The 22905-nt window shown below is 41.3% G+C and overlaps 1 protein-coding gene across 9 annotated transcripts in view; it reads left to right on the top strand.

Annotated features, from left to right (window-relative positions):
- LOC101005030 (unconventional myosin-Va) overlaps positions 1–22459 on the top strand; it is a 218177-nt gene extending 195718 nt beyond the window's left edge. For 7 of the 9 annotated variants that reach the window (XM_009210193.3, XM_009210191.3, XM_009210189.3 and 4 more), the window contains 8 exons: positions 14–160; positions 2915–3069; positions 7452–7541; positions 9178–9328; positions 11749–12031; positions 13882–14056; positions 15529–15609; positions 15878–16568. In XM_009210193.3, the coding sequence (XP_009208457.1) occupies positions 14–160; positions 2915–3069; positions 7452–7541; positions 9178–9328; positions 11749–12031; positions 13882–14056; positions 15529–15609; positions 15878–16030 (1235 nt within the window). In that variant the 3' untranslated portion in view covers positions 16031–16568. Of the gene's footprint in view, positions 1–13; positions 161–2914; positions 3070–7451; positions 7542–9177; positions 9329–11748; positions 12032–13881; positions 14057–15528; positions 15610–15877 lie in introns of all 9 variants that reach the window. The other 2 variants (XM_003900951.4, XM_003900950.4) reach the window with 2 other exon arrangements.
- Positions 22460–22905: the final 446 nt, after the last annotated feature.

Below are 22905 nucleotides of genomic sequence, written 5' to 3'. Positions count from 1 at the left end.
ACTTCTCATAAAGTGGGCCAGATGGAGAACATATCCCCAGGACAGATCATTGATGAACCCATTCGACCAGTCAACATTCCCAGGAAAGAAAAGGATTTCCAAGGAATGCTGGAATACAAGAAGGAGGATGAGCAAAAACTTGTTAAGAACCTGATTCTGGGCAAGTATTTTCTGCATTGGATAAAAGTTCCTCTGGCACATGGGTCAATGGTGGGAAAAACTAGTCTCTAATTTTTGAGATATTCAGCATAGGTTTCATTAGACATCATCATGTACCATGTATTCTAGTGTTGCAGTAGTGTTCTGACCACACCAAGCGCTTTCAGTCCAACTGCAGGGACACATGCCTCAGACCCACCTACAAGGATTGCTCAAGATCAGGTCTTCTCAGCCCTGGCTGCACATTAGAATCACCTGGAAGCTTTGACCCATACTGATGTATCTCTCCCTCTTGCCCAGTTAAATAAAAATCTCTATAGAGAAGAAGCTGGCAATGTCTAGTACTTTAAAAGAAAAAAAAAAAAAAAAAAGGAAGGAAGGAAGGAGGGAGGGAAGGGCGGAAGGAAGGAAGGAGGGAAGGAAGGAAGGACGGAAGGAAGGACGGAAGGAAGGAAGGCTGAAGGAAGTACGGAAGGAAGGAAGGCAAACAAACCCCTCAAGGTCGGCCTCGGGAACATAGCAAGACCGCATCTCTCCAAAGAAAAAGAAAAAAATTACCCAGGTGTTGGTGCATGCCTGTAGTCCTAGCTACTCAAGAGGCTAAGGTGGGAGGATCATGTAAGCCCAGGAGTTCAAGACTACAGTAAGCTATGACTATACCACTGCACTCCATCCTGGGCTACACAGCAGGAGTCTGTCTCAAAAATAAAAATAAAAAGCTTAAGAGATTCTCAAGTGTAACCACAGTTGAGCACAACTGCTCTAGGCCATTTAGGTTCCCGAATTTCAGTTTTTCCTTACTCCCCTAGAAAGGTTTGCAACTAAATAGGTCAAGTACAGCAGTGTAATAATAGGGAAGAAACAAAAAAAGGCGGCCGGGCGCGGTGGCTCAAGCCTGTAATCCCAGCACTTTGGGAGGCCGAGACAGGCGGATCACGAGGTCAGGAGATCGAGACCATCCTGGCTAACACGGTGAAACCCCGTCTCTACTAAAAAAATACAAAAAACTAGCCGGGCAAGGTGGCGGATGCCTGTAGTCCCAGCTACTCGGGAGGCTGAGGCCGGAGAATGGCGTGAACCCGGGAGGCAGAGCTTGCAGTGAGCTGAGATCCGGCCACTGCACTCCAGCCTGGGCGACAGCGCAAGACTCCGTCTCAAAAAAAAAACAAAAAAACAAAAAAAAAAAAAACAAAAAAAGGAAAAGATTCTAACAAAGGAAGGAATGGACAGAACAAATGAGATGGGAGTGGAAAAAGCATTTCAGAATAGCACACTGCCTTTAAGATTGGGTCTGAGCCCACCGGCTTTGCAAGAAGACTTTTTAGAGGGTGGTGGTAAATGATTAGAGTGCACACACCGTAAGCTGTGAAGTGAAAATCCTAAAAACCTCTCCTTTCAGCCTTTGCACAGCATTCCTCCTGCCAGGTGCCAAGGTGACAGCAATGGGGTTGGCACTTATACCTGATTGAATGTTCCTGGCATTAAACTTAGTACTATATATAGTTGCACAGGTGCTTAAGTTTCAACATGAATTTCATTTAGCAAAAATGTTAAGGAGCCACTGGTTTTTAAGCACAGAATTAACAGATTTATCAATTCAGCAAATGTTTAATGAACTCTTATGTGCCAAGCATTTTCTAGGTAATGAGCAAAGTGAAGTACCCAGTCTTACAGAGTTTACATTCCAGTGGAGAAATAAAGAAATCAAAATAAACAAATATATGATGGAATAAAAAGAATAAAGAGTGAAGGCAGGTGTACTGGTTTGTGTAAAATTGTCAGGAAACACTCTTTGGTAAGGTGATCTTTGGACAGACACCAAAGGAAGTAAGCGAACAAGTCATGCTAATATCTGAGGAAAGAACATTCAAGGCAGAAAAACAGTAAGCATGTAGGCCCTGGGCAGGGAGCATACCTGGCATGTTTAACCAACAGCAAGGAGACCCATTTGACTGAAGCAGAGTGAGCTGGAGTGGGGAAGGGGAATAGGGCCAGATCCCATGGACTATGGTGAGGATTTTGGCTTTTATAAATGCATGACATGAGAAGCTGCTTGAAGGATTCTCAGAACAAAAGTGACATGATCTGACCAACATTTTCTGAAAGAATGGTTCTGATTGTTGTATGGAAAATGCACTTACTGGGGAGCGAGAGATGAATTAGGGAGTCCAGTTAGGGAGCTATTGCAGCAGCCCAGCAGGAGATGATGGTGGCCTCCATGGGACATCTGTAGCTGGTAGAAGCAGTGAGAAGTAGCTGGATTTTGGACGTATTTTGTAGATAGAACCAACAGGGTTTGTTGATGGATTGGATATGTGGTACAAGAAGAGAAAGGAGTCAAAAATGAGGATGAGGTTTGTAATCTAGGGTATTGGAAGACTGGAGCTGCCATGTATTTACTAAGATGGGGACAACTTCCAAAAAAGGAGGTTCCTTAGGGAAGCAAGAGTTTGGTTTGGGAGAGGCTTAGTTTCATGTGCCTGAGTAGAGTTGTCAAGAAGGCGGTTGATAGTGAGACTGGAGTTCAAGGGAAAAGTCAGCGCAGGAGATATCAGTTTGGGAGTTGTCATTACATAGACATGCCCCACACTCCAGAATTTTTCTGCTTAAAGAGCTATTAAAATACACTTTTTATATTACCTACTTACCTTGAATGATGGAACTCTTACATGACAACTGTGCTTTTATATCTCACAATGCATGCCTTGTGAAAATTTTCCATGTTATATAAAATTATTATTTTTTCTTTTTTTAGAACTGAAGCCACGTGGTGTAGCAGTCAATTTGATTCCAGGATTACCGGCATATATCCTGTTTATGTGTGTTCGACATGCTGACTACCTGAATGATGATCAGAAAGTAAGGTCGTTGCTAACATCAACAATTAACAGCATCAAAAAAGTATTGAAGGTCAGTTCCTGTTCAACAAAATTCTCATCATGAATTGTTAATGATGACAGAATCTGCACTGATTGCTTTTCCTTCCTTAGAGTTTAGCTAAGTTGCTTGTTACTAACTTTCCAATTTTTATTTACTTATTTATCTATTTTGAGCCAGGGTTTTGCTATGTCACCTAGGCTGAAGTACAGTAGTGCAATCTCAGCTCAACTGCAGCCCCAGTGCAACCCCAGGATCAAGCGATCCTTTCAGCTCAGCCTCCCAAGTATCTGAGACCACAGTTGTACACCACCATGCCCAGCTAATTTTTTATGTTTTGTAGAGACAGGGTCTCACTGTGTTGCCCAGGCTGGTCTCCAATTCCTAGGCTCAAGTGATCCTCCCCCTTCAACTTCCCAAAGTACTGAGATTACAGGCGTGAGCCACTGCACCCAGCCACTTTTCGGTCTTGAGTGAAAACTTCCACTGGAGGAAATGTTCTTCCTTGAACATGTCTGTCTGCCTTCTTTCAAAACAGGGCTCAAGTTGAACAGTAATCAAAATCAACTTGACATAACTGCATTTAATTGTGCAGTAAACTAAGTTTATTCATGGACAGATATAGTTTGAGGTTTTACTTAGAACTAAAAAATATTTAGTAGAGTTCATATATACAGGGAATGTGATGCTGAAATTAAAATAGATGTTAAATAAGTTTAAGATATGGCTCATTCATATAAAAAGATGTCTGATAAAATATTACAATTTTTCTTCCAACTTTTTCTCCACCTCACCCCATAATTTTCCCTGTTACCTAAAATGCCTGGTTCCATGTGGGAAGCAACACACAGATGCTAATCAGAGAGGAGACTTGGAAAAGACAGCAAAGTTATATAACTGAGCAGAAAGCCTACACAACTCAGTAGTCACTGAGTCACTTGCATAATCCCCCTCTTGACTCCAGAGAAACAGTGAGCACAGGCTTAGTTTTAACTCAGTGTTGCTGTGAGGAGCTGAGATCATGTGTTCCAGGTACTTTGCTTTCGGATTATCAAACTTAATGAGAGCTTTTAGGGTAAAGATAAGTGGATAGTCAGCATGCCACTCTTTCAAATCTAAGACTTCTTTTAGGAACTTAAAAAAAAATTAGGTAAAACATACATAACATAAAATTTGCCATATTCACCATTTTTAAGTGTACGGTTATGTGGCATTAAATGTGTTCACACTGTTGTACAGCTATCACCACCATCCATCTCCAGAGCTTTTTCATTCTCCCCAACTGAAACACAGTACCCATTAAATGCTAACTCCCCATTCCTCCCTCCGTCAGCCCTGGGGAGCAAACTTTTGATAAATGCTGGTTCTCTGTTGGTCCCTATTGTGCAGATACTTTCTGTAGTTAACATTCTACAGTGGTTACTAAAGCATGAAGTTTCTGAAGATTTAACAGTTAAAAGTTGATGAATGTCTTCCCAACATAACTCATTTTATTTTGAGTGCGTTGATGCAATATTGTACTTAGATAAACTACAAGTTTTGCTACTTGTTAGACCAACTCCTAGAGAGAGAAAAAACTAAATCATAAAGTTTTCTTTCTCTCATCATAATTGCAAGAAGATACTTATCTGGTTTGACTATTGTACCAAATTCTGTAAAGATTAAAAGTGAGTGGGCACTAGAACATAACACTCTTTAATACCATTTAAAATTAATGTGCATTTGTCTCACATCCCAGTTTTGAATTGTATATTTGTGTTGCATACCTGTTTCAACTTTGGCAACTGGTTTTTTGCCATCGGCCCTAAGCAGCATAACTAGCCGAAGATGTGTAGAGAATCCATAGTTTTTAGCTTATGATCTTTTCTAATAAATCAAAAACTGCAAATAGCTTTGAGTTCAACTTGTTTTTCCTATGGGGTAGAGTAGGAACTAACATGGATTTATTAATTTTGATCAAATACAGCTTGTTTATTGCAAAAAATATTACTTCGACAAACTCAATCTAGTAACCTCTCTTAGGTAAAGAGTTGGCATTCTATTTTAATGTTTTTTTAATTTCCAAAGAAGCAAATGTTCTTTTATTTTGAAGTAATATAGAGTATCTCATTTTCATGAGGACAGAGGATACCCTTAGTGTTCAAATTGTATTTGTTGAGTTATTTTGTTTAAAAGTGAGCTGGGTGCTGTGGCTCATGCCTGTAATCCCAGCACTTTGGAAGGCAGAGGTGGGAGGACTGCTTGAGCCCAGGAAATTGAGACCAACCCTGACAACACTGCGAGACCCCATCTCTACAAAACATAAAAAATTAGCCAAGCATGGTGACGTGTTCCTTCAGTCCCAGCTACTTGGGAAGCTGAGGTAGGAGGATCGCTCGAGCCTATGAGGTCAAAGCTGCAGTGAGCCATGATCACACCACTGCACTCCAGCCTGGGCGACAGACAGAGTGAGTCTCTGTCTCCAAAAAAAAAAAAAAAAGTGGCTTAGCAAAGGCTGGAGCCCACTAATGAAAACAGATGCTGGATTATTTCTAGAATGAAGTCTTCTCCTTAGGTTTTAATCACCTTTATCTGGTAACTGTTTAGTATACGTGCCGTTACATCCAGCTGGGACTATTCTGAGGATCTCTGCAGTTTGATTTGTGTAGACGTCAGTGAAGACAGTCTAGATTGGTGCTTTAGTGACGCTCTCCCATAGCCTGACAATGACCAGCACATTTTCCCAATCTGCATTCATTGCTTTTGTCAGCTTAGGCCAGAGCCTCCGCTAGGAACAGTTGTAATCCAGATTTTTGGAAGAGGCAGAGTTATTTTTAGTCAAATCTGCACTTAAACTGTAGGATGATTTTCCGTGTTTGGGAATGTAATAAAATTGTATTTACTGGCAGTAAATAATTTATTATTTTATTTATTTTATTCACAGTCCTCTGACATTGGAAGACTACATAGCTAGGTCTTTCGGATATTTACTTAGTGGTAAAGTCAGGACCTGAGTTCAGTAATTCTGTCTCAGCTGAAAAGACTTAGTTAGGTTTGATATCCTCTAGGATTTTTTTTCTTAAAAGTCTTTTTAGGGGAGTATTCTACAAAATTCAAGGGTGCTTTGTACTTTCTTAAAAAGGTGATTTTATTTATGTAAAAAAAAAGATGAGAAACCCATCTTTCCCCATGATATATCCTGTGCACGTTTACTGCATAAAGCCACTACCAAGAAACCAAAGGCAGGTATTCTCACACAGCTTCTAAGAACCTGGGTTTTGTTGTGATATGGTAGTAGAGTTATTGGAATATATTATTTCATGCAAAAAAAAAAAAATGAGCTTCTAAGACCATTTAATGCTAGGCACCTGTCCTAGGTAAACTATTCTGGTTTTCCTTTGCAAAGTTTTCTGAGAAAAAGTGTAGGCAAACATTGATATTTCTGTGACTTCCCATATATAAACTGGGATTAGTTCATCCAAATGGTTTAGTTGACAAATGCATGGTCCTTCCAAGTATGTCTGCCATGAAGCTCCTGGGAAGTATTCCCAGCCCTCACAGCTTTTTCAGGCACAATGAGTCTCTCTTCTTCCTGCCACGGTAGCCCAGTCCTGGTGAAGAGCCAACCAGCTTTCCCCTGACTGTACTGCTCATCGCAGGACTTCCTCCATCTCATCTCTGGATTCACAGCTCAGAAATTTTGTCTTACCCTTGACAAGATTTTTAATCTAGTCTGGGTTTAAGTGCTTCAAATTCTCTATCACAATATTAGTTATTCCTCTTTCTGCTTTTAGTTCTGACTCCCATCATTAACCCCAAGACGGACATGAGGTTGGGTCAGCGGTGGCTAGGTGAATTTTTTTTTTTTTTTTTTTTTTTTTTGATTTAGGTCTTTTTTTTTTCTTTTGGCTGGAGTGCAGTGGCGCAATCCTGGCTCACTGCAATCTCCGCCTCCTGGACTTAAGTGATTCTTCTACCTCAGCTTCCCAAGTAGCTGGGATTACAGGCATGTGCCAGCATGCCCAGCTAATTTTTGTATTTTTGGTAGAGATGGGGTTTCACCATGTTGGCCAGGCTGGTCTCGAACTCCTGACCTCAGGTGATCCACCCACCTCGGCCTCCCAAAGTGCTGGGATTACAGGTGTGAGCCACCGCACCCGGCCAGGTGAATTTTTTTCTGCTTAAAGGAACAGCTAAATTCACATCGGTTTAATTTTCTATGCCAAAAAAGTGAATGGTAAGCAAAGCAACAACTAATGAACCTGGTGGCTGACATTCTGCTAGCAATGACATAAGACTTTACAATTGTAATGTGATCTATTTTTATAATTGTTTATAATGGTAACTGAAAGAAATGGGTCTTTTGGTATCTGTTCAATTTTTTTTAGGTTATTTCCCTAAGGAAAAGGCAAATTTAGAATTATTCTCTCTTTCAGAAAAGAGGTGATGATTTTGAAACCGTCTCCTTCTGGCTCTCTAACACATGCCGATTTTTGCACTGCTTGAAGCAGTACAGTGGAGAAGAGGTGAGAAAACCTTGATTACAAAACCAGCATGTTATACTTTCTCTGACCTTTTTAAGGAAAAATTTAAAAGCACAAAATGTTTAACCATTTCTTTATTTAGAAACCCAAATTCAGAGGTGGCTTGGAAGTTCATTGCTTTGTTCAATGTTCACTCTCTATGAAACAGTGATTTGGAGAATGACAGCTTCTTCTTTACATTATGAGAAAGCATAGAGAAAATAAAATGAGCATTGGTCAGTGAATAGTTACCAGAAGTGAAACTTTTTGTCAGTATGTTTTAGTGGGCATTTCAAGAGCTAGTATCAGAATAGTGAACTATTTAAAGAAACTAATCAATTTTGGCTTGCCACAATACCTTAAAAGGTGATCAAAGATCATGTCTTTCAATTTGTCCAAAAAAATCTCTATTGTTTTTGTTTGTAGGGATGTGTTCATTAGTTGTTTGATAGACTTCAAATATTTCAAAACTATGTAGAATGTTAATAATGATCATTAAGGGCTGCTTAGTATGTGTCAGACAGCACTTACTATACATGGTGTTATTTATGATCATTAATTCTTACAGCATCTCTGTGAGGTAGGAATTATAGCCCACTTTTACAGATGAGGAAGCCAAGGCTCACTGGGGCTCATTGATTTGCCCAAGTCCTCTTGGCCACAAGGAGCAGAGCTGGGATCCTGGATCTGGCACCGCTGAGGGCCCATGACCCTAACCAACTGCCTTCCATGCCTCCCATCCCTTTGCCAGGAGGGCAGCAGAGAAGGTGCCCGGTAGCATTTCCCGAGCACCCCAAGACCCAGGCCTGTCCTGGCAGATGATGGGAAACACAGAGATGAGCAAGGCCCGGTCCTTGAGAAGACGGGGCCAACAGACCAGAATCCCCCTGAGGAGTTGTTGACCGCATCCTGTCAGTCCCCACTTTTGGACCAGTCATTAAGTAGGTGGTAAGGAGGCAGATGCTTGGCTGTGGGGAGAATCCTCAAAGTAAGCACTTGCCTTTATCAGGTAGCGTCAGGCAAGCAACGTGTTAAACTGCAAAATGACTGGAAAAAGGGCCGCCCATTCAGTTCCATTTTAACAGATACCACCAAAGATTCCCTTCTAACCTCTGACTGAAAACCATGGTGTGGGTACCACGAAATAGAGTAAAGGGAACTTTTTGTATGTATTCACCAGTCTCTGTAGAAATTGGTCTATTTCAAGATTATATATGTCCTTTGGGTGTAGTTTTTAAGAACAGGACTATAATGAACTGAAGTTAAGAGATTAGTACTCTAGATAATTTAGTGTTTGACAGTAAGCCTGCTGTTTCAGAAGTGAAACACCTTTTTATTTTATTTTATTTTTTTAGTTAAGTTCCTCCAATTTGTTTCATTGACATTGCTGTTGGGAAGACTTAAATGCTAGGTTGCCAAGTTTAGGTATTGTTGAAAAGCTAGTAAGAAGTGGAGGGGGGGTGTGATGGAAGCGAACAAACACACGTCAGCATTGCAGAATGTCAGTCCTGGCATTTTAGTGGGGAAGCTCCTTGGACAGAGCAGAAAAGAACATGAAGATGCTGATCAAATCGGAGATAGTTAAACTGAAGAGACAGGTTACTTCACGTGTATCATTAACTTTGCATTATGACTCTAGGGCTTTATGAAGCACAACACATCTCGCCAGAATGAACACTGCCTCACCAATTTTGACCTGGCTGAGTATCGGCAGGTGCTGAGTGACCTGGCCATTCAGATCTACCAGCAGCTCGTGCGGGTGTTAGAGAACATCCTTCAGCCAATGATTGGTAAGGCCAGGGCCCCATTGGGCATTGCAGCCTGCCTATCATTCGTGCCCATCAATAAGTAGCCTCCAGGGGCACATGTTTCAGGGCAGCTATTCATTTGGGGAGCATAAAGTAGTAAGATACAGGGCTAAAATTAGCCGAGGAATCCCAGAAACCCAGCCATAATTAACTGGGATGCATGAAAATCACTGCTTCCACAAGACTGAAACAGTAGTTTCTGGTTTCCTTCCCTAATGTTTAATGTTTAAATTCAGTTTAATGCATTGAATTTTAAAAAATTGTTTTAAGTTACCAAACACTGTTATCTTTTTTTTTTTGAGTCGGAGTCTCGCTCTGTCGCCCAGGCTGGAGTGCAGTGGCCGGATCTCAGCTCACTGCAAGCTCCGCCTCCCGGGTTCACACCATTCTCCTGCCTCAGCCTCCTGAGTAGCTGGGACTGCAGGCACCAGCCACCATGCCCGGCTAATTTTTTGCATTTTTAGTAGAGACGGGGTTTCACTGTGTTAGCCAGGATGGTCTCGATCTCCTGACCTTGTGAGCCACCCACCTCAGCCTCCCAAAGTGCTGGGATTACAGATGCCAGCACTGCGCCCAGCCTATCAGCAGGCTCTTAAGGCTACTTCCAGCTACACTTTCTTTCCCCATCCATGCATTTTCCATGTTTCCACAACTTCTTCATTTCCCTTCTGTGGGCTCATAGTGTTTCCTTTGCTTTCATAGGCCACAGTTAACTAGCTATTTGAGACATCAAAAGCTGAGGAAGCCATGGGAGATGGCAATGTTTTCTTCAGATGTCCCTTAAAAAGTCAGTAAAGCACTCTAGGTGGGCGAAAATATAGGAGGTAACACAGATACCAAGAAGGTCAGCTTCAGCCAATTTTTCTGTTGCTTTGCCTGTTTCTATTGGCTGAATAAGAAGTTCACCTGGACCAGGTGCGGTGGCTCACGCCTGTAATCCCAGCAGTTTGGGAGGCCGAGGCAGGCGGATCATGAGGTCAGGAGATCGAGACCATCCTGGCTAACATGGTGAAATCCCGTCTCTACTAAAAATACAAAAAATTAGCTGGGCGTGGGGCCGGCGCCTGTAGTGCCAGCTACTTGGGAGGCTGAGGCAGGAAAATGGTGTGAACCCGGGAGGCAGAGCTTGCAGTGAGCTGAGATTGCGCCACTGTACTCCAGCCTGGGCGACAGAGTGAGACTCCGTCTCAAAAGAGAAAAAAAAGAAGTTCACCTCAAAGAAGCCCCAATCTAAATCCTTACCCCCATCTCCCAGTCATTTAACAGCAACAACAAACGTGCCAGTTCTAGGGAATCTGTTTAGCACAATTAAATAGCAAGATGAACCAGACGTGGCCTTTGCTCTCAAGGGACTCACAGGGAGTGGACATCTCAGAAACATTCTAGGGGAGGCATAAGCCAAATGCTAAGAGAGCACAACAGGGAAGCAGCCAGGCCACAGGTGAGAAGACGAATCCTGGGAGACGGAGGTCAGCCCAAGGGCCCACTGCTATTGTGGGAAGCCCAGAATAAGGAAGGGCCCAGCTCTCCAGCCACTCCCCTCTCCCATGTCTTCTCCAAGATGATTGTCAGTGCCCTGCCTTTCTTACTGTTTTTGCCTGTGGGGCTCAGATAACATGGAGAATGCTTATCTTAACCCTAACTGCTACCAATCACTCTCAAAAGCCCACCCAAGACACACACACTTGTGCTATCACAAGGCTACTGCTTCTTACTCTTCTTATTTTAGAAGAGACACCATTAAGTTTACTTAAATTTATAGTAAATTTTTGCATTTAAGAATTATTCCTTCAGTAAAGTTTAAAATCCAGAAGCCCTTTTGCAGTGAAGTTCCTTTTCCCTGTATCTTGGCACCCAGATCTTCCTTCCTTCCTTCCTTCCTTCCTCCCTCCCTCCCTCCCTCCCTTCCTTCCCTCCCTCCCTCCCTCTCTCCCTCCTTCCCTCTCTCTCTCCTTCCTGCCTTCCTTCCTTCCCTCCCTCCCTCCTTCCTGCCTTCCTTCCTTCCTTTTTTTTTGAGATGGAGTCTCGCTCTGTCACCCAGCCTAGAGCCCAGAGGTGCGATCTCAGCTCACTGCACCCTTTGCCTCCCAGATTCAAGTGACTGTCCTTCCTTAGCCTCCTGAGTAACTGGGATTACAGGCACACGCTACCACACCTGGCTAATTTTTGTATTTTTAATAGATATGGGGTTTCCTTATGTTGGCCAGGCTGGTCTTGAACTCCTGGCCTCCAGTGATCCACCCACCTCGGCGGCCTCCCATAGTGCTGGGATTACAGGCGTGAGCCACTGCGCCCAGCTAATTTTCCTAAGTTGAATGTGTGTGTGTGTGTGCACATGGATGTGTGCACGTGAAAGATTTCCTTCCACATCTTCTCCTCTAACAATTGAAATATTCCTGCAGTCTCAGGCATGCTGGAACATGAAACGATTCAGGGCGTGTCTGGGGTGAAGCCCACGGGGTTGAGAAAGCGAACCTCCAGTATCGCCGATGAGGGCACCTACACACTGGACTCCATCCTCCGGCAGCTCAACTCCTTCCACTCAGTTATGTGTCAGCACGGCATGGACCCTGAACTGATCAAGCAGGTGGTCAAGCAGATGTTCTACATCGTGGGGGCCATCACCCTGAACAACCTACTCCTGCGGAAGGACATGTGCTCCTGGAGTAAAGGCATGCAGATCAGGTGAGCAAACGCCAACACCTGCGACAGTCTCTTTTTGCTGCCCGGCTGGCCTGCCAGGGTTGTGGAGAGCTGATGGCTTGTTTTCAGTCCTTGCATCTCATGTCTGATGCCATGCGGCCAAGCGGCAAGGGGGAACCTGGCACGGAGCCACTTTCCCTTGCCTGGCTGGATTTCTTCACATCTCATTATTGCTCCCTGTTTGTACCCTGCCGACAGGTTCTTCACATGCTTGATAGGAAACCCTACTCCACTGTGAAGCTTGCTTATTTGGGGGAGTGAAGAGATGATTCAAACATACACAAAGATGAGATAGCTGCTTCCTCTCCTTATGTGTGTGTTTTAATTATACAATAAGAAATTATTAAATTATAATAATGAATATTTGTATTGTTTGATTGCTTTTAGAAACATATTTTTGGAAAAATACCTTTTTGTACCTATGACAACAAGAACAGGTCTAATAGATCTTTTACTAATTATTACAATATCCCCCCTCTATATTTTAAGAAAAGCTACACTTAATTTTATGCCCACTACTCCTCAACATAACCTCATTACTGTAACATAATTTTTTTTACAAATTTTTTATTTTTTATTTTTTTGAGATGGAGTTTCGCTCTTGTTGCCCAGGCTGGAGTACAATGGCATGATCTTGGCTCACTGCGCCCTCTGCCTCCCAGGTTCAAGCAATTCTCCTGCCTCAGTCTCCCAAGTAACTGGGATTGCAGGCATGCACCACCACGCCTGGCTAATTTTTGTATTTTTAGTAGAGACAGGGTTTCCCATGTTGGCCAGGATGGTCTCGAACTCCTGACCTCAGGTGATCCACCTGCCTTGGCCTCCCAAAATGCTGGGATTACAGGTGTGAGCCACCGCACTGGGACACAAATTTTTATTTTAAAACAGCTAGAATATTCACCAAGAGGAGAGAAAAATGATTTCTCCTATGAAAGTCTTAGTAGTTACTCAATCTCAGGAACTCTTAGTGTTCTTTTCAAATTTTCCATCCTGACTCACACTGAATTGTAGTGAATTTTAAGACAATAATGCTTTCCTCTCAGATAGTGGAACATATTTCTCTATAAGGTCTGCATGGAAGTGTGGAGCCGCCTGTGGTAATATTATGCTGGCCCCTATTTGCTTGGGTGCTAAGTGCTGATTGTGTGTCCATTGGCCTCAGTCTTCGGACCGCTGCCACTTGGTTGGCTGCTTCGTGAAACCTCAGTGTCTTTGTAGTTTGTCTCTGTCCCCATTTGGAGTCCTTGTCTCTTCCAGTGGCCCTCCCTTGCCTCTCTCTCCCTTCATCCCGGAGCTTTCTCAGGTCACCGTCTTCATCTCCTAGGCTCTTCCCTTAAGGCTTGAGCACAGGTATATGTAGGGCTTCTGGTTATTCAGTTACCTGATTTGAAGTTTGTCTTAAGAGAGAGTACTTCAAGGATTATCAAGTCTCACCCTGCAACAGTAACCCAGCTCTGAAATTGTAAGAGAAGCTACAAAGTGTTTTCTGGCCAGCCCACCAATAAAGACAGAGCTACATTATGTATTCTATTTTGTTTATTAGCAAGTCTAATAACTTTTGCCATAATGACTTCACTTCCATCTTCCATTAAAGAGAATTACATTATCTTGTCATTTAATCTTATATAATGATGATTATAATCCTCATGACTATAATAAATTTTTAAGCACAGCTGATGAGATTTAAGAAAATTGAACAAAAATACTGCCTGTCATTTTAACATAAATCCTGACAAGGCCACACAAAAAAAAATTAAGACATTTTTGACAACATTCAGCAAATTTGCATTCTCTGTATCTCTCTCTTTTTTTTTTTTTTTTTTTTGGAATAGGTACAATGTCAGTCAACTTGAAGAATGGCTGCGTGACAAGAATCTGATGAACAGTGGGGCTAAAGAAACCCTAGAACCTCTCATTCAGGCTGCTCAACTTTTGCAAGTGAAAAAGAAAACAGATGATGATGCAGAAGCCATTTGTTCTATGTGCAATGCTTTAACTACTGCCCAGGTAGAGCAACTTTCCCTGTTATGAAATAATTTAACATTCTTTAGGGAAGTAAAGAAGTCTCCTACTTATTGCTTGTATTTCTGAGCTGACTTCATCTGTGTCCAAGAAGATATTTACCTGTGCCGATCTTAAAGCAAGGAGATTTTGCCAGAAATTAATACATTTCAGTGCTAATTATAGTTAAATATATTTAATATTCAGCCAGTATTTATTGAGTGCTTACAGTGTTCTATATAACATTGAAGGCACTGGGATGCACCCAAAGGCACAACAAAGCCCCTGCTCTCATGGAGTATACAGTCTCTGCAGCTTCTATTCCATAAAATAGCTTTCTATATTATTTGATAATTGAGTGGATTATCAAGTAATGACTTTGTTTTTAGAGACAGATAATTCTTGTTACTTCAATTCAACAGATGACTAATTGAGCCTCCATCTCAAGGCACCATATTTATTGCTGGGGAAGATGCTTCAATAAATAAGGAAAAATTCCTGCCTTCAAGGAGCTTACGGTTTAGTAGGGCAGACAGAGTCGTATCCAACTGACTCTACCGTAGAGGTTCTAGCAAATTCTATAGTAAGATGTCTAAAGGAAGTGCTGAGGGGAGATAACTGTATTCAGGAAAGGTCCTATTAATCTGGGTGTTGAATTTAAAGAAGTAAGGGAATGAGAAGGGCATTTGAGGATGATAGTGACAGCATGAAGCAAGGCACAGGCAAGAACATGCCCAATTTTCTTTTTGCCCAGTTATTTTCTGTGCTAAGTCTTAGATTTTCTTAATGTTCATCATATGTCCTATAACATGAAATTTTCAGTTTTGCCCAATACAGTAAAAAATCAGTTCAAGACCAGCCTGACCAACATGGTGAAACCCCGTGTCTACTAAAAATACAAAAATTAGCCGGGCATGGTGGCAGGCACCTGTTATCCCAGCTACTCAGGAGGCTGAGGCAGAAGAATCGCTGGAACCTGGGAGACGGAGGTTGCAGTGAGCCAAGATCGCGCCACTGCACTCCAGCCTGGGCGACAGAAAAAATCAGTAGGCTGGGCATGGTGGCTCACACCTGTAATTCCAGCACTTTAGGAGGCCAAGGCAGGCAGATCACCTGAGGTCAGGAGTTCAAGACCAGCCTGGCCACCCTTGGTTAACAGTTACCACTTTGGGAGACTGGAAGGATGGGAGTGCGGACATTTATTTTTCATGTTTTATTCTCTTGTGCTGTTTGAATATTCTTCTAAATGTACACGGCTTTTTACAATATTACACAAACATTACATTGATACATTCTCCTGTAAAAATTCAAATAACAAACGTAAATGTGCAGACCAGCTCCTCCTTCCTTCTGGTCCCAGCCCACCACTGAGTAGAACTGAAATCCGTATGCACAGATCCTTTTAATTTTCCAGATTATAGGTGCCCAGTGTGTATTTGATAATATGCCAAAAACTTTGATCATTTCATTTCTCACAGATTGTGAAAGTGTTGAATTTGTATACTCCTGTTAATGAGTTTGAAGAAAGAGTCTCTGTGTCATTCATTCGTACTATACAGGTAAGAGCTCCCATCTTCTTTGATTCACCAACACAGTCTTTTGAATGGACATTTTGTGATTTATTGAAGGATAATGTGTTATCTTTTATCTTATTTTACAATGCACTAACTTTTTTGATAATAGTTTATTGGGAAAATGAAGTGAGTTTAAAACAAAGGTAAACATTCTTCATTAGTTGAGAATTTGAGGGTAGAAATTTTAGTAGAAAAAAGTCTTTTAGATTCAAAGAACTGATGCTCTGTTAATTTTTTTTCTTAATCTTCTCAGATGCGTTTACGAGACAGGAAAGACTCTCCCCAGCTGCTCATGGATGCTAAACACATCTTTCCTGTCACCTTTCCTTTCAACCCATCTTCCCTCGCGCTAGAAACCATCCAGATTCCAGCCAGCCTCGGCCTGGGCTTCATTTCACGGGTCTGAAAGTGATGCCCAGGCAAACATTGACAATACATCTCTTGCCTGAAATAAGAACCCATTATTTCCAGTGAGCTATTGAAAATGCATTTTTAAAGAGACAGTACTGATTATCTCCCATATGAGAAGTCATTAACTGGAAATCTCCCTAGAATACTTTCATCACTTTGGAAACAAAGATAGGCTCTTTTGTGCTGTGTTATCTTTATAGCAACACTCATCCTTAACCAACTAGGTACCCTGAGTTTACATACAGGAGAATGATGGAAGGAAGGGAGGGAGGGAGGAAGGAAAGGAGGAGAAAAATGTGTCTTCAGCTGGCAGCATTTATTTTAAATCCTTAGCACTGCATTTGAATGGTATAAAAAGCATAACTTCCATAGATGAGCTGTTGTTAGGAAGGCACCAAAGAATCTCCTCTGCACTAAACAGGAGAATGGAAAGAAAAGTCTCCATTGAGTACATATCATATCAGTTTTAGGAATCAATTATGTTGATATTGTCAAACTGGTTCAAAGAAATAAACTGGCAATATGTAAAGTAATTCCTCATTTGTGTCACTATTATATAGAGATATTAAAGGAATGTTGGTTTGCTAAATAGTATAGATGTCCATTTGTACTATAGTTTACTGAGCATTTTAAATTGCTGCTACATACTGTCTTCTTAAAATGTAAGTGATATTCTTATTAGGCACTACAACAATAAGTTTCTCTTATCAACTCTGTTTACAATTCAATCAGATCACAGTTTTAACTGGATTATATGCAAATACCTACAGATTCACCTGCACAAGTAGCAGACACTGGAAAGTCATGTAATAATATGACAAAATGCTTGACATTTAGGGGTAGGATTAGACAAAGTGGCTATTGTTGATGTCATTATTTATTCAGGATGTATTACACTGATGTGCTCATTAATTTTCCCTGGGTGGATATTGCATCAGGGTACAGTGTTCTGTGCAGTGACTTATTTTTAATTACCAGATCCGATTCCTTTAGTGCATATTTTCAACCTTGACAGGTTTTCTCTCTTCTTAATTTATTAAGAATTAATCTAGGCTGGGTGTGGTGGCTCACGCCTTTAATCCCAGCACTTTGGGAGGCTAAGGTGGGTGGATCACTTGAGGTCAGGACTTTGAGACCAGCCTGGCCAACATGGTGAAACCCCGTCTCTACTAAAAATACAAAAATTAGCCGGGCATGGTGGCACGTGCCTGTAATCCCAGCTACTTGGGAGGCTGAGGCACGAGAATCGATTGAACCTGGGAGGCGGAGATTGCAATGAGATTGAACCACTGCACTCCAGCCTGGGTGACAGAGAGAGACACTGCCTTGGGGGAAAAAAAAAAAAGATTTAATATCACTCACTATCCAGAAAAGATTGTCAGAATATTCATGATTCAGGTCTTGAAACTTTGATTATGCAAAAGAAGGTATATAATAAATATTTCATTATGATTCAGTTTTTAAGGCTTTGCAACTTCTATAAGTGTTCTCAGATGCCACTAGATACTTTTAAAAACATCATATTAGAAATACTTTAAGAAGACTTATATAAGAAATAGAAGATTGTTGAATTTTACAGAGGATTTGGTTCATTAAGACCCAGATTCTGTAAGTTGTCATTCTGAAATTCTAGTTAAATATATTCACCATTTTTCTTAGGAATCTTATACAATAAATCCTTCAGGTTGCACAAAAGCAAATTATTAGTTTTCATTAGAAACTCTGGTTCTGAATTACAATCATAGATTATATCATTTAACTGTTAGATGGTCTATAAAAATGACAAATCTTATTAAAATATGTGCAATATTTATGGAAGTCAAACAGCTTCATATCAGTGATAAAGATTGTTATTAAAAGATGAATACTGTCTGTTAATTCACGTGGGCCTCAAGTTCCTTGTTTATAAAATAAGAGAGTTGGACACTGATTCTTAATGTCTCTTCCACATTTAAAATTCTCTCTTCTCAGCCCTTAGATTCTAGAGAAAAAAAGCTGCAGTTATTCAGTAAGTTCATTCTTTGATGGAAAGACCAGTGTGTAGTGCCTGTCAATTCCTTAGGATTAATCAAATGTAAAATCACAGGTTTGTGACCGTAACCTTTCTTAAATGTACATGATTTATGTACATGCTTTTAGAAGGTCCTACTATATTTGTATTATAATTAGTTTAATTTTTATTACATCATATACTGCTTTATTCAGTTTGAATACATTTATTTATTTATTTGCAATATCAACCAGAAGCACTACCAATTGCATCCGATTCTCCCAGTTTTTCCTGGTTGTCAAGGCGGTTTTCAGTGCACAATTTAGTCACAGCCATTTGGTTTGTACTGAATGTGTCAGAATCTAACAGCATCCGATAGGCTGTAAGTTGGGGACTTGCTAAGAAAATGCAACCGTGGTACAGGCTGTCCACCTCAGCCCTGGAAATCTCCCAGACCTCCCCCAGCTTCATCCTGTGTAGCACGACTCACGTGCACCCTGAATCTTCTCAAGTCTTCCAGGTCACGCTGTAGCTCTCACTGCCATGCAGCCCTTTTTTTCACTCCAGACAGCTCATGTACTGAAGCGTCATGAAAGAAAGGCTATGGTCTGAGCCTTTCTCTCCCTTCTCCTGTCTTTCTCCTGTCAAGTGCTGGAGCCAGAGCTCCCACAGCCGCCCCTGCTGGTTTCTCCTGTTCAGTGATGGTGGCACAAAGGTTCTGCTACTCCAGGCTCCAGCTTCCTCCCAGGCCTACCCAGAGCCCCAGATGAGGGTCTGAATTAACCTCTCTTGGTTAATTGGCCTGGAGATTTTTAGTCGTTCACAAGAATCCTTGTAACCAGGAAACCCTAAGGTCCAGTAAATGACTCTGTATACCATTTTATTGAAGGTAAAAGAAGATTCTGCTGACTATGGGGATCTTTGGGCCAGTTTGAGGATTGCTTTCCCTCTGAGGTTCTTTCTCTCTGTCAGCCACACTTTCTCACCCAACTTCAGACACACCCTGCCACCCTTTCCCCTACACATTCACTCTTCCGCTTCCCTCAACTTAATAGTCTCTCCCGTTGCCTGCTGTTTGTGCACTGACGGCAGGTGGATGGAGTCAGTCCTCAGTTGCCCCGGCTGGCCTTCCTGGTGCTTACCATCAGCCCAGTCTTTGCGCTGGTCTTGTTCTTGCTTCTCTGCAATACATTCCTTCAGAAGATCAGTCATTGACTTTTTCTTAATTCCTCTGTGACACACAATGGGAATTCAAAGGAAGTGATCTTAAAAGTCACAACAGTTCTTTATCTCAATAATCCCCTCCCCATTCACCTTACTACATACAGACTCACCTCACACCCTTACAACTTGAAGCTGAAGAATTAAAAGTAATTTCCCTTCTTGCAGCTTTTCCTCAGGTTAAGGCTTTGATCTGCCCGAGAGTAACTCTAAAAGAAGGGAAGATAAATATGGGATAAAATCCACAAAGTGCAGCTTCTAATTCCTTTGGAAGTTTAAAAAATGTCCACGTATCTAATGCTTCTTTCATCAGGTGCAGAAGCACAAAAACATATTCCAAAGCCAACTGATAGGAGATTTGGGGATTATTGTCAGTTTGGATGAGTTGCTGTGTTATTTCTTCATTTCCATGGATAGCTGATAGTTGGCTCTTTCTGGGTGACTAATTACGTGGAATATAGATCAAATATGTTAGTAAGGTTATAGCTACATGCTAGGGGAGGCTATGAAAATACTATATTATTATAATTTCAGTGTAGTGATTGTTGTGAGAAATTACTTTCCTGGTAACCCTAGGAAAATGAGCACCTGCCACCATCCTGAGAAGTCCTCACACAGTGCGCTCGCTCTCTCTCTCTCTCACACACACACACACACACACATCACTAATTCATAGAGTTCCTTAGCAGGCATAGTCAAGGATCCTCCGGGTAATGTCAGCTGCTTATGATAAAACAGAGCCAAAACTAGTGCATCCTGTTGAAAGTAATGCAGAAACAGTACCTGGGTCCAGATATGCTTTCCTGCAGCGCTTTTCTCTGTTACCTCGTTTCATCCTCACAGCAGCATGGACAGTGGATGGGGTTGCTTCTACAATCATTTGCCGATAATAGCTTGGGAATAGAGATAGGGGCAGTGACTTGCCTGATGTCGCACAGCCCTCTGGCTGTCCCGCTTTCCCATACGGAGCAGTGGTGGTGTGGGCACCTGTGAGGCAGGAGACTTTAAAAAGTCGTGAGGTCACGTGCTGCCCCTCCTGGTACATGTGGAATGCACCTGGCCAGCAAGGGGTGGTTTTTTGTCCGAGGTGGCAGCTGGCATGTGGGAACGGACCAAGTGCCGAGTACCAAGTTACTTGTTTTAAGGGGACCAAGTGCTCAGCGCCCGGCGGTTTTCTTTTTTGTCGTAGTTACTTGCTATAACTAGGCTTGACTTTTGTCGTGAATCAGTGCTCTCTGGGAGGGTGCAATATTCTGTTTGGGCATTAATTGGTGGCAGACTATCTCAACCAAAAAGACAGGAAGCAGCAAAAGTCTCTCTGAAATTAAGAGGAAAGTTACTCTCCACACACCCATCAGAGTCCCTGTTGGAGCCACCAGGTGAGCTGTGCAGCCTGGACAGGCCTGCAGCTATAGGCCACCTTCCCAATTTAGGTCCTCAGCACAGGGGAGCCCAAGCCACCGAGTACCTTCTGAGAGCTGTCACTGGGCAGGCCATATACATGTCAGTGTGTGTGTGGGCGCTGCAGTGTGTGCATGCCACAGGTGTTGACGGGTGCTAGGAGGGGTGCTGTGTGCATGCACGTTGAAGAGGCTCTGTATTGCTGTCGCCTCTGCTCATGGATGAGTGCATTGTAATTTGTTCTCAGGCTGTGCTGTGAGGGCCGCCTTAACCCTTGCTCCCTTCCCTTCTAGAGCTGCCTTAAGTTCTCCAGAACTTTTCTTCTGTAAAGGATATCTTGCCTGGAAGGGATATCTTGCCCTGTTTCTCAAGGTTTTGTGAGAGTTTGGATTGGGTGTGGCCCTGCATGACCCTTCTTCTCCTGTACTTCCTCTTTCCTTTCCAAATGGGAACTGGAACTGTGGGGCAGCGACAGTCTCAGAGCCAGTGAGAGGCCAGCTGAGAGAATGCTTCTGAGTCAGTGGGACCCTGTGTCACAAGTAAGCAAATGAATATGTGAAAGAAATTATGGAGATAAGTTAGATTCTTGGTAATACTTAAATGTCTTGCTTTCTACTAACCTTTTGTTACTAAAGGTAAAGGGTATAACTCAAACTTTTTGTGGACATTCTTTTCAAAATTTTTTAAGAACCCTGTACTATAAAAGGTTGAGTAAAAACAGGAAAGCGTTCTATAAGTTCTGTTCTGTTGTATCACCCTAAATTAAATAAACCAACCTGAATTACAGTAGATTTCTCAGTAGATCAGGAACTGAAAAATACTATGTAAAATATCTTCCAAAATGCTTTTTATACTTTTTTTATTTGTAATTTGGTCTATCTAAAATGTTCATTAGCTTAACTTAATGGATGTTATTGGATTCATATGACTAACATTTCCTCAGTATTGTAATGCTTGAAATATTTGAAAGAAAAAATGTTGTTTTTTAGTTGAAACTGGTATATATAATTCAGTGCTTGGCAGGTCAGTATATTTTTATGCATTTTTCAGCGTCAGCAGTTTCAAATCTTATTGTTACTGTGTTACAAAATTTTAGCCCACATTTCAGGCTCCCTAAATCATTTGAGCCATTATTTTTCCCAACAAATGGTGAATTTTTTCTTTAAATGTGGATATATATGTTGTAATTTATGGTTCCTAGTTATGTATTTTTGTGGGATCCTGCAGTAAAATTGACTTTTTTGTGTCTTTGGGAAATTTAAATTGCTCTAACAATGTTGCACAGAAATGAGTTCATGCCATTTAACATATTGTATTTTAATTATTAAGTTCATTAATTTACTACGAAATTGACATGCCTTTTAACTAAAATGAAATTGAACATTGCGGTTTTCAAATATTTTCCTTGTTGGGTCTGGAAAAGGAATTCTACTTTGATCTGCATAGAAAATTTTGATACAATTTTTTGAGAGTTCTTAGGTGAAACATTTACCCATTAAAAAGGAAGCAGAAATACTGAGACATGAAAGGCATTATCAACTAACTCTAGACTCTAGAACCCGTTCTAGCATATCTCACGTGCAATTTTAAAAAATAAGTTAATAATTCATCTCATATCAAAAAAGCCTTTGAAACATGGGTTTTCACTAGATACCACCTAGTGCTAAGATAAAAACCAAAACAATATCAGAATTACATTTATGCTCTAAATTTGTAGTTGTCCAATGTTGTGCTTAGTAAATGTGTGTCATTAATGCTGTATTCTCCTAGCTATTATAGAAACTTGTTTAAATAAAGATATGGATATAAAGAGTTTTTGTCAGTGTCTTATAAATAACTCCACTGCACATTTTAAAACAACAAAACAAGTTGTTTTCCTGAAGACTGGTGAATGTAAATACAATCTCTCCCCATGAGAATATTCTAAGAAGTCTTGGAAATTTAAAAGTTGACGAGTTCCCCTCCTAAACTGGACAACCTAGTAATATATATGATAAAGAAGAGAACTGCCAAACACTTAAGCAAACAGAAACAGCTGAGGAAAAGGTAGTGTCTTTTCTTCAAGGGAAAGTCGTGCCTAAATATGTTGGAATTCTCTGACAGAGAAATAGACATAACCAAGGGGAATTTGAGATACATAATCTACTTAGACTTTCAAAAGGTTGAGGGTGTCATTTGTGTCAAAAGTTCTACTTTTAATATAGTGGGAGAGTAGACATTTTTTGGCGTAGGACATAGATCAAAGAAGTATGCAGATG

Source organism: Papio anubis, unplaced genomic scaffold (genome assembly GCF_008728515.1).
Source record: "Papio anubis isolate 15944 unplaced genomic scaffold, Panubis1.0 scaffold71, whole genome shotgun sequence".
Classification (NCBI taxonomy): domain Eukaryota; kingdom Metazoa; phylum Chordata; class Mammalia; order Primates; family Cercopithecidae; genus Papio; species Papio anubis.
Note: the sequence above shows the minus strand (reverse complement) of the source record. Positions and strands in the feature narration are given on the sequence as shown.